Source organism: Colletotrichum gloeosporioides (genome assembly GCF_011800055.1).
Source record: "Colletotrichum gloeosporioides strain Lc1 chromosome Unknown consensus_67, whole genome shotgun sequence".
Taxonomy (NCBI): domain Eukaryota; kingdom Fungi; phylum Ascomycota; class Sordariomycetes; order Glomerellales; family Glomerellaceae; genus Colletotrichum; species Colletotrichum gloeosporioides.
In genome coordinates this window covers 255,569-270,252 of record NW_025544712.1, presented here as the reverse complement: position 1 = coordinate 270,252, position 14,684 = coordinate 255,569, and the positions used below count along the sequence as shown (strand labels likewise).

The following is a 14,684-nucleotide window of genomic DNA, read 5'->3' as shown; positions in this document are numbered from 1 at the left end:
TATTAAGCTTTCAAGCCCATGCTGCTAGTATCATATCCATTCTCCTCGAGGTACTTCTTGAATCTCACATCCTCATCTTCCAGATGCTTGGGAGCCTTTGAGAATGATCAGTCAAGTTCATGAGAAGTAGAGAGGGGCTGAGGTAGCTTACGTTAGGGATCAAAAACCAGACACATAGAGTGCCGATGACAGAAATGCCACTTCCAATCAAGAAAATGGCCTGCTGGCCCTTGAGGCGATCATCGAAACTGGCGAGAGCGGCGCTGAGTGCCGTTGTTCCAACAGCAGCGCCAGCCTTACCGACCGCAGCCGCGAATCCTAGGAAGTGCCCTCTGAGCGGAGTCGGAAAAGACTCGCTGGAAACGAGAAAGTTGCAATCGCCCGGTCCCACAGACAAGAAAGTCTGGAAGAGACCGTACAAAGTGACGAACAATGGGAAAACGTTGTTGAGTTGGATCATGGATCCGCCGATTGCGAAACCGAAAACGCAGACGATGGCCCAGCCGAGGGCGTATGTCTGGCGGCGGCCAATGCGGTCCATCAACAGCGCTCCAATGAAAGCGCCGGGCAGAGCAAAAGCATTGATCAATGCTGACCAGCCGATGGACTGGATCATGGTTTGCTGGGAGGAAAACCCAGAGACAAGGGTCGGGGCGAGGAGGTTGAAGGGATAGACGACAGCATCGTAGAGGAACCAGGCGCTGCAGCAACCGAGGAGAGGCTTCCAGTAAAACTTGAGAGCAAGCTTGTAGGGAATGTTCTTCTGGATTGCATGTTTCTTGTACTGCTGAGAGTCGACGAGTCGCATACGGAAGAAGAAAATCACCAAGGGGAGCTATTCAAGACGTTAGTACGGGCCTCTGGGAACAAGGATGGTCTACTTACGAAGATGCCGATGCCGAAGCATATGCGCCAGATACCGTCGCTCGCTTGGCCGTTATAGGCTGCGATGACGATGAGGGATACGATGCTAGAGCTCACGAAACCGGAGATGATGGCAGCATTCGTGGAAACGGCGACGAGCATCCCACGCCGTCTCCGCATGGCTTCGGTACTGTCGGCACACTCGAGAGCTTGGGACGTGCAAACGGTGTACTCTCCACCTAGAAACGATTAGTCGAAGCATTGAACTGAAGGCGTCCGCGTGAGCTTACCAGCGCCGACTCCCGCAACTCCACGCCCGATAACCATCATCCAAAACATTCCTTCCACGGAAGTTCCATGCGCGGCTGTCGCAATCACGATACCCTGAGCATCTTAGCCCGAAAGATCCTCGACAGAGTGTAAACATCTAGCAACTCACCAACACCAGGAAGAAAGTAGTGAGTACGATGCCAACTTTTCTGCCGAATCTGTCGATGCAGAGTCCGAAGATGAGCATGCCAAAAATGTCACCAATAAGGATGGAGTTGGAAAGTCTGGTCTTGACCTCGCTGGTCATTTGCTTCGGATAGCTGGGGAGAATGTCAGCCAACAGGTTCGATTGTCAAAGGAGTCTGCTGGACTGTTAGAACTTACAGCTTCGCCAAGACTGTGTTCATGTAGCCGATGATCTGGATGTTGTATCCATCCGAGAACAGCGCCACACCTTGAACCAGCACATCGAGCTTGCCAGCTGTCCTGACCGGAGGAGCCTGCTCCTGTGACGAGGCGTCGTCTCGCGATGTGACGACAACTGCGGCATCTTTCTGTGGGATTTCGTTGGCAGAATCGGAGCCTGCTTCTGGGCGTGTTACAGTCTCCATATTGGCGATGTTTGATGCGGCTTTGAGGCTCAGTCCACCAAGTTTTCTCGGTCACGAAACGAGACGGAATATGGACGACCAAAAGACTTAAGTATGGTACGGTCCCGGCACCTGGGAGTTTCGCGACTACTGCACGTGGAACCCCTGATCATACCAAGCCCTCGGTACGCAAGGACTCTGAAGATCCTCGACGTGGGTTCGCACGCAAAATCAGAAGAAATCCAGGCGCGAACCGGCATTCAATGTGTTAATGCACCACTTGGTGGCTGCCGGTCCCCCGCCAAGTTGGATAAAGTGTGCCGGCCATTGGAGCTCAATAATGATCCTCATGGTTGAGAGCTGCCAGTCGCCGCGAACCATTGGGCACGTGCTTGAAAACTTGCATCCAAGGACTGGTAAAGGATGGCAATTAGATGTACGGAACATGACCGCAACCAGGAATACCGGAAGTTGGTTCTTGCAGGAGGATAGCGTTCCTTCGCATGACGAGGACGAGCTTCTTCACCTGTGAACTGAGAGCGAAAACAAGCTTTCTCAAGCTCGAAAACCTCTCTATTGGATGTTACCGCGATGTCCCCGCTGTCGGAGGAAATCCATCGGGTCCCGGCGCTCAACGACACGCACGTGGTGGAATGCGGACTTGTCAGACGTCGATCGGAGTGGAGTCCCGCTGCCCGCGATCCACATGTTGGTTCCGATGAACCCTACCAGTTCGTGAACACAATCCTTCGGTGGGGGCCATTGCGATTTGAGAGTGTTTGAATGTGTGTTTAACAGTCGGTTTAAATCCGATCGGCTCGGGAACACGTCCTGGGACGCGCATACCAGCCCACAGGCCCCCCTTAGTGAATCTTAGAAACTGCAAACTGCTGATTGAGCCGACGAGACGCGGCACGTGTCTTCCTCATTGGCAAGACTCGATACTGGTCACTCCATGGAAGGTTTGAAGCTCCACCGGACAAGGACCGTACTTCCAAGGCCACGGACTTGGGCTGAAGATTTGGCAAGAGGGTGAGAAACTGGGAAGTCTAGGTCTCTCCTTCTACCAACTTTCACCGAACATGTCGACTGAGAAACGGATGACAAACCGTCTTGCGTCGGAAGCAACTTAAAATCAACATCGGAGGAACAAGTCAACCAGGTACAACCAGTCTGAATATGGCATTGTCAAGCGTTCTGGATTCCGTGGCCGCTATCACGACGCTCACTCTCAGAATCACTGCGGTGATCTTCACAAGATTTGTACTTGACCACCTGAAACGGAAGAGTTAAGCAGCTAACACTGAGATAGCATCCTCTGGGACGAAAGTATCTCAACCGCATCTACGGCAACTTTGTGCTTTACATCGTTTACCTCATTGCAAAACTCTTCCCGCGCAACTCTCAGTCTAAGCGCCGTCATCCAAGTTTGCTGCTCCTATGTGGGTGGGTTGACTCAAGACAGCCTCTTGCGAGCTCCGTTACAATTTTGTTGAATCTACTGTCTCTGGGCGCTGTTTGGGACTTTCTGTATCGAAGTCATTACTTACATCAGAGCAACGACATCTCATTCTCTCGTGTGGGTTACGTCGACGAAACCTCAGCACACATCGTTGCTCGTGCCCCAGTTGCGCCTGTCACGTACGTCGAAATCAGACTTACTTCGGCGGATGAAGATGCAAAGCAGCCAAAGTCTCAGGTCATCACAGTGACCGAGGCAAACGACTATACCGGCACATTCCTTTTTGAAGAACTCAAAGCCAATACTGAGTACTATTACATTACTAATGCAAGCCATGCAGGCTCATTCAAGACAGCAGCCAGAGACCCCAAGCGATGGAGTCTAGTGTCGACTAGTTGCATAAAGCCTTTTTACCCCTACAGCCCGGTGGATCATGGTCTCAGAATCAAGGGGCTCGAATACCTAGACCAATATCTCACGCAGAAGCCGGTCGATATGATGCTTTTCCTCGGCGACTTCATCTACATCGACTTACCCATCGCCCTCGGCTGGACTCCCGAGGACTACACCAGCGCCTACCGCCAGGTTTACGCTTCGCCAAGCTGGACGCCGGCACTGCGCTCCCTGCCATGGCTCCATCTCTACGACGATCATGAAATCACCAACGACTGGGCCGCCAACGAGACAGGGTTGTACCAGTCCGCCATGCAGCCATTCTGGGCCTACCAGGGGCACGCGAACCCCTCGTCGCAGTTCGGCCTCGGCAAGACGCATTACATCTTCCGCAGGGGGGACATCTCCTTCTTCGTCCTGGACACTCGACGATACCGATCTGCGGAATCCATGGACGACGGGCCCAGCAAGACGATGCTTGGCTCCGCCCAGCTCGCGGATCTCCAGGCGTGGCTGGCGTCCGAAAAAGCATGGAAGGTCGTCGTGAGCAGCGTGCCCTTCACGCGAAATTGGAGGGGACCCGATTCGGCCGACAGCTGGTCCGGATACCTCCACGAGCGGGAGCAGGTCTTAGACATGATGAGGTTGACCGAGGGAGTGGTTATCTTGAGTGGGGTGAGTTAAGCTTCTCTCCGGCCGAAAACTGCAGTGGGGATGGCAATCTCCTCTATTGTGATTGTCGAGATTAACATTGCTTTTTAGGATCGCCATGAACACGCGACGACAATTTTCCCGCCTGGCGACAAGGGTGGGAAGGCGATCATAGAATTTTCCACGTCCCCTCTAAACCAGTTCTACGAACCGTTCACTCGGTATCACAGGCAGATCGAGGACACGGACGTCTCTGTGCATTCGCATCCTTGGGGCAGCTCCAAGTTTGGCGTTGTTTCCTTCGACACTTCGGAAGATGATCGCTTGGTCGTGGACTACGACTTGGTGGTCCAAGGGCAGAAGACGTGGAATTACACCTGGACTTATCAGCGATAGCGCTGGGCTGAGAAAATAGCTCAGCTGGGGCGGGATCTTATCGGCAGGGGTTGATGCAGGTTAAATCACGTCAATCTTGTTCGAGAGGGGCAGGTGTGTGATGAGATGAACGAATTCTTTTTTGTTTGTTGGAAGAAAAATGAAATCTTGTCAAGCGTGGTGTCAGTCATGTTTGTTGAGACCAGTCCGGCCAGGTAGCCCTCCGCCATCATCCCTCCCGTGTCCCGTTTTCCCGTGCCCGGTCAACCCCCAATTCGTTTCGGATCCTGCAAACGCCTCCCTCATATTCCCAGCTCGCCCGTAAACTCCCGCTCATGTACCCTAGGTGGCATGTCTAACGCATGCAAGAATCGAAGGTTGAAAGTTGCTTGGAGTGCCATGGATCTGGCTGTGCTCCGTTTGGTGTGAAGAAGACTCGGCGGACCAAGTGGCCCGTTGCCTGGTGTTGCTGATGCGCCCATGTGGTAGCTGTGGGATCGCAATTGTGTGCCTCGGTGTTTGTGGTGTTCTTAGACGACGGGTTGCAAGACGACGGGTTGCAAGACGTCGGACTCGGGCGTGTGCGCCGCCGCCTCATCACGGCGGGCGATCGCGGCCAGGTTGCCGTGAACACCAGCTCTGGCGTTCAGGTTGTACTCGTGGCGGATGATGTTGTTGAGCGGGGTAACGGAAGCCTGCGACAGTCCGAAGAGCGCGGCGACCATGACATAAGCGAATGTGGCCTTCATGATGACGGTTGTCGAAGCAAGCGATCTGCGCTGCTGTTCGATATCGATTTCGCGTTCGCGGTAAGGCGAGGTGGTAAGGAGTGAACGTTGGTGTCGAGGTCAACTCGAGAGAGGCAAAAAGGACAGAGAGCAACGGACGGAGTTTTTTTCACACACTGAGGCTTGACACTCGCGAACACGAAACATTGTCGAAGAAGATGGAGGGTGGACGGGGTTATTAAGTACGAGACAGCGGCGGACGGCTTAGATGGGATGATAATAGCTGTTAATCAATGTTCAAACCTTGATCGTCTCTGGGGTGGAGCCAATGGCCGTGAGAGATTCGGATCTTCGCACGCGCCATGAGGGAAGGTGGTAAGGGGATCAGCCAGAATGACTCGGCAATGTGAGGGACTCAAGGGTTGGCTGCTGTGCCATGCGGGCAGCGGCACAGCGGCACTGAGAGACAGCCAAAGAGCGCTGAGAAACAGCCCTACAGTGAGTGTTTCCCAGGGATGGCGTGACTTTGCTTATTTAGCTCAAGATTGGGGCAGCGGTTTCATGTATGTTGAGATACGCGCAGTGATATACGTTGCAGGGCATGGATCAACCCGCTTGGCTCGGGCGATGTGACACAGTATTGTAACCCGTCCGTTCTTCTGCCAGGCACGCCAGGAACCGCACGGCGCCGGCTGAATTGCTATGCAGGATTCTCCGAATTGCCATGCCTCTAAGCGACACTCTACTCGGATCGCCCGAATAGTGCCCAGCCCCGAATTGATGCTTTTCTCGTCCCGGCCCCCGTCCGGCTGACTAGACGGAGCCACGCCGCCACGGCTGCGGACGGCGGAAGCGGCATAGCAGATGAAAGTGCGCCGGGGGCATGCATAGACTCGCTGCAGTCGGCTGACAAAACAGAACTCAATTGCAAACGAAACAGAATTAAATACAGAAGCAACGAGAGAAGGTAAACCTCGGTTAGTCCGCACGTCTGTAACTGATTGATAGCGCCTGTTGCGTGGCTCGAGCCACCAGGCACATGTTTGACGGCAAGGGGCAAACGGGAAGGGAAAACGTGGAGCTCGGCCGGCCCCTCTCGCCCGCACCCGATGAACCCTCCCTCCCACCAACACGTCACTCACCTCACCATCCCTAACTCCCCATCCATCTGAAGCCGGAGGGAGAGTTGACAAGTCGAGTAGTTTGCTCTTTCAACGGACGGAGAATCGGATCGTCTGAAAGTGAGATTCTGGATGGAATAAATGCTGTTACGCTCTGGCGCTCTCAAAGCCCGTTCGGTATCGCTATCGGATCCGTATCTCGAGGCTCGCTAACCGGCATGTTGCCATTCCATGTTCTTTCCTGAGCAATCGAAACTTCTGCCATACCGCAAACACAAGTTGAAGTTCATGCTCCCCGGCTTTCTGGTTGAGTTTGCATGGCCAAAGTAGCTCTTGAGTGGTAGCTATTGGTCGAAACAGACAATTTTCTGACTAGCTGTCGCATTCTAGAACGGCGCTCTGGCTACCGTATCTTCGGTAGCCAGTGCTTTTCGGTATGTTTTTGCCGATGCTTCTAGCAGCTGACATCGAGACTTTTGCGAGTTGGTGTTGAAGCTTGGGACGATGACCTGCATATAATAAGTGATTGCTCTTCCACCATCTCTCATCTTCTTATTGTGAGCCAGCAACACTCTCATACTTGTAATTCTCAGCTATCTCAATCTAATCAATCTTTCAGATACTATTCTCATAATAACCTCAACATGAACGGCGCAAACGGTGCAAACGGGGCCCAGGCCCAGGCCCAGGACGACAAGTCATACCTGGCCATGGTTGGTAACGCCGACGCCGAAGTGGAGCGTCTCCAAATCCAGCACCGCTGGATCCAAATGTGCCTCAACGACAAAATCGCATTCGCCCCCGTCGACCTCAAGAAAGACGGCCTAAAGGTCCTCGACATGGGTTGCGCCGATGGTACGCTGCTCCCGTAGCCAGTTGCATTCACCAGAACCTGAAGTTGACGCGCAAGATTAGGGACGCTCCTCAGGGACCTGCAGAAACAAGTCCCACCCTCCGCCGAATTGGTTGGCGCAGACGTGTCGACCGTTTTCATGCCCACGTCAGCTCAGGGCAACATCCGCTACGTAACCCAGGACGTCTGCGATCCACCCGCGGACGACCTCAAGGGCAAGTTCGACATGACCCATGTCCGCAACGTACTTCACAGCACGAGTAAATCCGGCGTCGAGAAGGCCGTGGCGAATCTTGCGGGTTAGTTTTCGCGTTTTCCGCCACTCATGGGGTGCATTGTGGGCTGACTTTCATAGAAACGTTAGCGCCTGGCGGATGGCTGCAGGCTATGGAGTTGGACGTGTCTTCCGACCAGCCAGACCAGCCCCAGGCCCTGAAGGATGTCATCCACATCATCGGAACCATGATGGAGAAGGTGGGCATGGATCGGGGGTACCAGAAGAAATTGCCCGAGGCTTTCAAAAAGGCGGGGTTGCAGAACGTCAAATTGGAGCGGATCAACTGCGGCGTCGGCAGAGTACACGCCAACGATGAGGACATGAAAATGTCCATTGAGCCATTTAAACGCACAATCGCCCTTGTTTCAAGACAGGCGAAAGGTCAGTCACGTCCTTGGCACCAACTATGATGGAGCTGACGTTGCATCGCTAGTGATGTGCCCCGAGATGCCGGCTTCAGTGTTTGAGAACCTCGAAGAGAGATACATCAAAGACATGACGGAGAAGGGCGGAAATTTTCCCGGTGTCATTGTGTACGGCCAGAAGGCTGTTGCGTAATCTGACAGCATGCCGACTCACGCTGCATGTAAGAATAGTGTCAAACAGAGAGAGACGACCCTGGTGGTCATACTGGTTGATGGAGTGTAATGAGAAGCATAGTTGAGCTCGTTGGGTTTGTGATGAAGAAGTGCGACGACGAACACGACAGCAAAATCAGTCCCTCTGAGATACCAGCTACGGCTATCCATGCTCCTCAACGCACTCTCACAGAGCTAGGTCCCTTTGCAAAGGAGACCATTGGCTCTGGGTTTTGATTCTAGCAATCCTGTTCACGATAGCCATCATTCTCGCCGCAGATTCGCACTGCCTCTCACCAACATTGGTATCGTTAACAAGCCACCGGGGGAGCAAACTCGTAGCAAGTAGATCCAGAGCAGCACCAAGCCCAACCACCGCGACAGACAGTCTCTGCAGGCTGACACCCGGCAGCCTGTCGTTCCTCGATAGCCTCAGGAGCAGCAAACGCCACGGTAGCCGCGATGACGAGAACGGCGAAGTTGAGGATGGCCATCTTTTTTTACTTCTGAGCTTTACTGATATGATCAGCGTCTACCATTTTCATAACACATAATCAACTCAACGTTATGTGCTTACACTGAAAGGCTTTTAACCTGAATTAAGTATCTGTGATGTGCGACGGAATCTTTGTCGGGAATTTGTGTCTTGTGCTTAGTTGCATTGCCAACCAAAGTTTCCCGAGAGGACTGGTCTATGTATACCCGCTTTCGAACAGCTGATCAACATTAGTCAGTACAGACTTAGGTAAAACTGGGATTGGCAAGCTTGTCTTATCAAGGAAGGTGTTTTGGAAGGATCAAAGGATTACTCTTGGCGCCTACCTCGCACTGGAGTGGAGCAGTTCGCCTAGATTCTGGTTGAATCCTTCAAGCTGAATCGAGGTAGAAAGTCTTATCAGTTGTTTCGGTTCGGTGAAAGCAATCTTAGGTGACGTAAAGCGACGCATTTCTAAGTGGCACAAATAACACAAACGGTACGGCCCAGCTCGGCCTCGGTAGAGTCAGCTCGGAAGATGAAAGGAGAGTCCATCCAACAACGACGAGTAAAAGGTCGAATTACCCATTCCGTACTGAACTAAGGTGCCATCGGGCCAATCTTGGGCACTGGGCTTTTCATCTATAGGGTTGTTTCCAGCTGAGAAAACTTTCGTCAAGACGGCTACTTAGAGCCTTCAAAACTGTCCAGTCTCTCAGATCTCTGCTCCGCTCTCTTCCCCTCATCCCTTTTATGGAGATCGTTGAGATAATGCTTGAAATCCTTCGAAAGGTCGACAACTGCTCTGAGATGATCATCTTTCACCATGATTCTCCCTTCACTATCCTTGTCCGCTTCATACTCCGCAAGGGCTACAGCCGTCTGAAAGGCTGCAGCATGGCCAAGTCAGCAATAACCTCATGCGAGTAATTCTCAGCGTTGATTATCTTACCATTTCTTATCTCTCTACCGTTCCAATTAAGACCCTGTTTCCTCATTGACTCAATGTATTCCTTGGCGTCGATGGTCAGGCGTATCGTTTCGCCCCTCTCTCGGGCGAGCTTGTCGATAAAGTTCTTCCAGATCTTTTGGCGCTCGTCGTCACTGAAGTCAGGGTAATACAGCTGGATGTGGATGCGGGAGATAAATGCATCGTCAAACGATCCTACCCTGTTTGTGGTCAAAAAGAGTATGCCGTCATAGAACTCAAGAGCCCTCAGAAACCCTACAAACTTTACTTAGCAAATCTTTTCTAGATGGTCAAATTGAATTCAATGCTCTCACCGGCCACCAAGCTGTTCCGAGTCAAGTCTGACGTCGTACGGCGCTCCATGAAAATATCGGCCTCGTCAATAAGAAGAACAGCACCCCAGCTCATAGCTCTTTTGAAGTTTTCGGTCAAATTTGCCTCGACGTCCCGAGGTTCAGTACCAATGTCGCTGCTCGTCAAAATCATTAGAGGACGACGAGTGAACTCAGCAATACATTCTAATCGTGGCATGCCTTGTCAGACTTTAATTAGTGGGAAAGGACCAGATTTGACATACCCGCCGTGCAGGTTTTTCCAACACCTGGCTTGCCATGCAAAAGAAGGATCAACCCATTTCCTTTTCCACGAACAAAGTCTGCGCTCCATCGATCCTCCTTCATAGCTTCTCCATGTTGAGTAGTTCTCGCAAAGCTCTTCGCGAGAGCTTTGAGAGTCATCAAACGACTGTCACTCATGATCAGATGTTTAATCATATTCTCCTCAAACCGAGGCTCCGACAGATTGCGAATGTAAATATCCTCTGAATTACATTAGCACGTCATATTGGAATGGACGGACTTCACTCACCCCAAGTACGAGTTCTGAACACGTAAGATGCGACCTTTGAAGGAAGAAGCATGATCTCCTTGTCTCTCCAGCCAGTGCTTTGGGGTGCGCCGCCATAGTCCAGAAATTCCGGCTGCTTGGTTTTTGGGAGGCTTTCATCTCTCTGTCTGTAATGACACACCACACAAGAGCATCCACTGGCCCAGTCTCTGATGTCATCCTCACTCATCTCCTCCGGGACTCTGTCAGGCCTTATTTGATGATACGTTTTCATGTCTACCATAGCCAAGCCATCGATCTATGCGGGTATGATTAGTTTTAGGCTATGTTGCCTGAATTCACACGATGATGCAAATGATTAACTGACCTCAATTGGCGGAAAGTTGACGCTTCTCCCATTGTGCTGGAAACACTTAGGCTCCAGCATATTCATGTACCTCTTCCCGTTCGCAATGAGCTCTCGAGCCTCCTCATTGTCGAAGCAATCGTCGCCTTCCAGCACGATAGTCCCCCCTCCACCTGGACGTCTTTCGTAATTTCTCTCACCGTCGTGTTGTTGAAAATGCGTAGCCCCATTCATAACTCGTACTATATCATTTCCATCAAATTCGAGCTTCCAATTCTCGACTCTCCACCACGTTGATGGATTTGCAAGCACTCCACCTCGCACAGAGTGTATCACGGAGGCTTGCCAGCCAGACTCCCAGTCAAACTTTTCGAGCATGATACGTCCAGGCTTGAAGCGTACCCACATCCAATCAAATAGACAGCAGCCCCTTTTGTTTCGTTCTTGCTCTTCTCGGACATCCTCCATGACTTCATTCTCCAAGTATTCAAAAAGAACGCTCAGATGTTCAGCGGCATCTTTTTCCCGTAAGCAGAGTTCATCCGCTGGCATTGATAGACATTTGCTACGAAACTCTTGTAGCTGTTCGTAGTGATGGACCAGGATAGGGTATGGTTTTTGGATGGTGAGGTATTCACCAGACAGGTCTTGGCCAGGATAATATCGAACGACTGACTGAATGGCGTTGATGAGCGCTATTGAGTGGATTCGAATCGCATAGCTGGCAAGTGACTGAGAGTTGATGGCGAAGTCTGTTTTTGCTTCCATCGTTTCGGTAACGACTTTGAACGAAGTCACAACTTCAAAAATAGGTCCATCAGATTGATGAATTTCGGTGCGTTTGCCTTCTTCTTGGACTTCCTCTGCGATAAGTTGATTCGTCCAGCGATTACGGTATTCCACGCGATAACCGATTCTCGGTTTCAAAGGCGCTTCCATCTTTGCCGTGGAATCTTGAACAACGCCGTCCACATTGTCGGGCTTGTCATTGATCTCCTTCTTTTGCGTGGAAGCATTATGAACTGTTGTTTCTTCCTTGAAGCCAATGGCTGACTGAGGAGTTTTAACCTCCATTGCCTCCTTCGCAGTGTCGGTAGTGCTGCCTGCGGTCGACATCCTAGCAGAACGAGATTGAAGCACAGTAGTGCCTCACGCGGACATGTGGTGACGGCTCTCCAAAGGTAGCAACTTTTAGTGTCCTTTGTGCAGAGGAAAAATCAGGTCTATTTGTTTTCCTTGAGAAGGAGCGGGGTAGTCAGCTGGGCACGCTTATTCGGGCCTGTTGTGTGGCCTCGTTCTGAGTACTTAGCTGTAATTGTATTGGAAAGCCTGCATATTCCAAGGCCGAATCGAGGGCTGACTAGAATCTGCAATATTTGCAGCATGTCAGACGGGCGTAATTGCTGGCAAAACGACATCCAATCAATTGGAACGCCTCTTCTTGTGCATGTTCAAGGATGTTACGCGCGCAGACGTTATCATCCCCCGCTGCCCTGAATTTCCTCTCTAGCCTGATGCGCCGCTCGTCGCTGTGTCCTTCTCGCCTGTTCAAATACGAGGAATATCATAAATTATCTTTGAATTACATGTAAGAGCGATATGTGTGACCCGCGACATCTTGTTCGCGCATACAGTTTTGAGGCCGAGGAACGCTTACTCCCAGAGAGTGATGCCCGCCGTCTCGCCCAGATGCTTGCCAAACACCAAGGAAGCAAAGAAGATGCGCGGGATCCATGGCGAAACTTTTTCGAATGCTTTCATCATAGTACAGATCCAAGGTAAGTCTTAATTAGAACGCTACATACACCGCGTCTATTTCCATGGCGCTGACATATCGGCATTGACAGTGACATGGATCCAATAACTCAAGTTCTCACTGTAGAAACGAACCATTTGCGAGAGAAATGGAAGGCATTCATCGAGTTCAGCACACCGATGGACCGATTGGACATCAGAATGTCCGAGCCTACAATGAATGGTGTCATCGAGACAGTTGAGAAAACAACGCAGGCGTGGCAGTTGAAACGCAATAACAGCCGGTTTGCCAAAGCAAAGCGGCTATTTCACCAGTTCTGCAAGACTCTTCACTCCCATCAGGCATTCCTGGACATATTGCCATCCGGGAGCGAGTATGTTTCTATCTTCAGCGGCACCCTGAATGCAGTGATACAGGTAATGCCAATCCTAGAGAGCTCATAAATGTACAGCTTACCCACACGACATTCAGGCGAGTACAAACCACGAAAAGATTGCCGAAGGCCTCTCGGAATCTTTATGCATTGTGAGCCAGTATGTCAATAACTGCAAACCGGATCTGCAGCTATTTAACATGGAAGATATGCAAACTCTTATTGCGAATCTTTACGCGCACATTTTTCTTCTGTTGACTAGCATCATGGACTGGATGATGAAGAAAAGAATCAAGCGACTTCTCGACTCGTTCAATGAGGATCTACCTAGCGTTTTTGATAATGAGATGGGCAAGATTAAGGACATATCGGATCGGATCCGAAACCTAGCATCACAAAAGAACCGAGCGGAACTAAGGTCTACGAGATTGACAGCAGAAAGTATCGCAAGGGATGTGCGGGCGGGTCTTGAGGGCGACAAGCGACACCAGGCAGAGATGAAACATTACGCTGAGAGCATTCTGAGAGAGCAAAGTCGAACATCTGAATTGTGGACTTTTGAGAAGCAACAACAGCTGGCTGACAATATTGTCAACCTGCTGGAAGAGAGGGCCTTCCGTTGGTTGGAATGTAACCGAGCCGGGAACCGAACGAGCCATCAGCAGTTGCCTACAAGTTCTCTTGTGTTACTAGATGGGTCTGCACAGGGTATTTTCCCTTTTCTTAGTCTACCTCTAGGTCCCTCTGCTAATTATGCTCTCGCAGTATCGGAGTATACCTCTGAAGCTATTGCCATCAGCTCTCGTCACCTCGAAGACTTCTTCCATCGAGATAGAGTTCGACTTTCGTGCGACGCATTTGATTTGTTAATGGTTCCTCCAGAGTCGTTCAGGGAAATCAGTGATTGGGCTAGCACAGCCGCTCCAAACCTATTGTGGCTTGAAGGTCCTCCTCTCGAAGGCGACGACTTCGAAAACCCAGTCACAATGATGGCAGCTACGGTCATAGCTCTTGCCGAGAAAACAAAGTTGCCGGTCATCTCATACTTTTGCGAGCTCCGGCGAGGCGAGAAGCTCAGGGATGGAAATGACACAATGGAAGCACAAGCGATGCTGTCTCTTGTTTATGCACTCATCAGGCAGCTGATCGAGCTCCTTCTTCCATCGCTAGAGACTAGTGTTGACATTTCAGAGGGACGGTTCAAGGCTCTTGACGGGTGTCTGGGGACTTGGAGCCAGGCCACCTCAATTCTGGCTGATCTCGGCGAGCTTATGCCAGGTCCGGTGCTTTGCATCATTGATGGTCTTCATTGGCTCACCGATCGAGGGACCGACAGCTATCTTTCGGATCTTCTGAAGATCTTACATGGAGACAAATGGAAGGTCCTACTGTTTACCACGGGTAGGTCGGTTGTTTTGCAGCTTGAGCTATCAAGCTCGGAGGCCTCGACCATCGATGTTCGTTCATTTGGACGTGGGGTGGCATTAGATCGACAAGACTTCGATGAATAAGGGTGTTCATAGCAGATATGCAGTCCCATGGCTTGAATAGTGATAGTTGCGAATTCATTTCCACTTTCTCAGACTTCTCAGGAATATGATAGTCCGATCCCTGCAAATGGCCAGAATCTATTTTGCACAGGGGTCGAACAAATCATTATTGCTGACGTGGGGGCGCTGTCCCCCCGTACGAACCGCTCGATCGAGCTAGCTGCGGCGCTGTTTCCCGTCCGGTGATTAGCGGCGCAGAAGCGAGC

The 14,684-nt window shown here is 51.2% G+C and overlaps 6 protein-coding genes across 6 annotated transcripts; 3 read left to right on the top strand and 3 right to left on the bottom strand.

Annotated features, from left to right (window-relative positions):
- Positions 1 to 2: 2 nt before the first annotated feature.
- On the bottom strand, positions 3 to 1,763 carry GCG54_00005472 (Glycerophosphoinositol permease 1; the record flags this gene model as incomplete). Its single annotated transcript, XM_045405494.1, has 6 exons — positions 3 to 95; positions 152 to 835; positions 886 to 1,103; positions 1,155 to 1,248; positions 1,304 to 1,454; positions 1,519 to 1,763. Coding segments are annotated over 6 exons (1,485 nt in total), but the record flags the coding sequence as incomplete, so codon positions are not given.
- Positions 1,764 to 2,903: 1,140 nt separating this feature from the next.
- GCG54_00005471 (uncharacterized protein) lies at positions 2,904 to 4,626 on the top strand (the record flags this gene model as incomplete). The annotated part of the gene is made up of 3 exons (XM_045405493.1): positions 2,904 to 2,987; positions 3,037 to 4,254; positions 4,342 to 4,626. The coding sequence occupies 3 exons, from the start codon at positions 2,904 to 2,906 to the stop codon at positions 4,624 to 4,626; spliced, it is 1,587 nt and encodes a 528-aa protein (XP_045260474.1).
- Positions 4,627 to 4,907: 281 nt separating this feature from the next.
- Positions 4,908 to 5,354, bottom strand: GCG54_00005470 (uncharacterized protein; the record flags this gene model as incomplete). The annotated part of the gene is made up of 2 exons (XM_045405492.1): positions 4,908 to 5,094; positions 5,179 to 5,354. The coding sequence occupies 2 exons, from the start codon at positions 5,352 to 5,354 to the stop codon at positions 4,908 to 4,910; spliced, it is 363 nt and encodes a 120-aa protein (XP_045260473.1).
- A 1,744-nt stretch (positions 5,355 to 7,098) lies between these two features.
- GCG54_00005469 (Methyltransferase fsdD) lies at positions 7,099 to 8,142 on the top strand (the record flags this gene model as incomplete). The annotated part of the gene is made up of 4 exons (XM_045405491.1): positions 7,099 to 7,309; positions 7,370 to 7,606; positions 7,663 to 7,965; positions 8,018 to 8,142. 4 exons carry the CDS (start codon positions 7,099 to 7,101, stop codon positions 8,140 to 8,142), a joined length of 876 nt encoding a protein of 291 aa, XP_045260472.1.
- A 1,179-nt stretch (positions 8,143 to 9,321) lies between these two features.
- GCG54_00005468 (uncharacterized protein) lies at positions 9,322 to 11,915 on the bottom strand (the record flags this gene model as incomplete). The annotated part of the gene is made up of 6 exons (XM_045405490.1): positions 9,322 to 9,527; positions 9,590 to 9,862; positions 9,922 to 10,125; positions 10,185 to 10,427; positions 10,475 to 10,751; positions 10,821 to 11,915. The coding sequence occupies 6 exons, from the start codon at positions 11,913 to 11,915 to the stop codon at positions 9,322 to 9,324; spliced, it is 2,298 nt and encodes a 765-aa protein (XP_045260471.1).
- Positions 11,916 to 12,398: 483 nt separating this feature from the next.
- On the top strand, positions 12,399 to 14,439 carry GCG54_00005467 (uncharacterized protein; the record flags this gene model as incomplete). The annotated part of the gene is made up of 3 exons (XM_045405489.1): positions 12,399 to 12,577; positions 12,647 to 12,971; positions 13,027 to 14,439. The coding sequence occupies 3 exons, from the start codon at positions 12,399 to 12,401 to the stop codon at positions 14,437 to 14,439; spliced, it is 1,917 nt and encodes a 638-aa protein (XP_045260470.1).
- Positions 14,440 to 14,684: the final 245 nt, after the last annotated feature.